This window comes from Acanthisitta chloris, unplaced genomic scaffold, assembly GCF_000695815.1.
Source record: "Acanthisitta chloris isolate BGI_N310 unplaced genomic scaffold, ASM69581v1 scaffold25354, whole genome shotgun sequence".
NCBI classification, from domain to species: domain Eukaryota; kingdom Metazoa; phylum Chordata; class Aves; order Passeriformes; family Acanthisittidae; genus Acanthisitta; species Acanthisitta chloris.
The window spans coordinates 1-877 of record NW_008668001.1 but is presented as its reverse complement, the minus strand read 5'-3'; the positions used below and the strand labels follow the sequence as shown (position 1 = coordinate 877).

Genomic DNA, 877 nt, shown 5'->3' with positions numbered 1-877 from the left:
CCCACCCCAGCCTAAAGTGCCCCCATGTCCCCACATCCACCTACTCAGGATGCTTCCATGTCTCCCACCTCCACCCAGTGCATGTTGCTCCCGTGTCCTCTCCTCTACCCAGCTCAGGGTCCCCCCACATCCTCCCTCTCCAGCCCAGTTGTCCCTGTGTCCCCACCTTCACTCAGTCCCAGGTGACCCCACATCCTCCCTCTCCAGCCCAGTTGTCCCTGTGTCCCCACCTTCACTCAGTCCCAGGTGACCCCACATCCTCCCTCTCCAACCCAGTTGTCCCTGTGTCCTCACCTTCACCCAGCACTGGGTGACCCAGTGTCCCCCTGTTCCACCCAGCACACAGTGCACCCATGTCCCTCACCTCCCTCCAGCCCAGGATGCCCCCACATCCCTCCTCCCTCCCGGGGATCCCTGCAGCCCCCAGGGCTGTCAGCACTCACCAGAGCACGGAGCTGCTCCACAGCCTCCAGCAGCAGCTCCTGGTGCCCCAGGGCCCACACCCCCAGTGCCTCCAGGGCTTCTGCATCCAGCCCCAGCAGGTCAGGCCCAGCCAGCCCCCAGTCCTCGAAGGGATATCCCTGCACGGCCACGTCCAGCCCTGCCACAGAACACCCACACCGGTGTCCCCTCTGACCCCTGGGGGGGTGACCCCAGCGGGTGACACCTGGCTGATGACATGGCCCAATCCATGCAACGAGCTCACCCGGTCTCAGCCCAAACGGTGGGGACGGTCAACCCAGCGAGATCCAGGCCCCAGAAACAAGGAATGAGGGATAGGAAGTGCACAGCCACACCAACCCACCCAGCACCGTCCCCGAGCTGGGGGACACCCCATCCCACACCCCGGAGCCAGCACGGGAGTGTCCCCCAGGGT

The 877-nt window shown here is 65.3% G+C and overlaps 1 protein-coding gene across 1 annotated transcript in view; it reads right to left on the bottom strand.

Annotated features, from left to right (window-relative positions):
* Positions 1-601, bottom strand: part of CNKSR1 (connector enhancer of kinase suppressor of Ras 1) — a gene marked incomplete at both ends in the record, with an annotated part of 6,841 nt that extends 6,240 nt beyond the window's left edge. The window contains 1 exon segment of the mRNA XM_009072743.1: positions 444-601. Within this exon segment, the coding sequence (XP_009070991.1) occupies positions 444-601 (158 nt within the window).
* Positions 602-877: the final 276 nt, after the last annotated feature.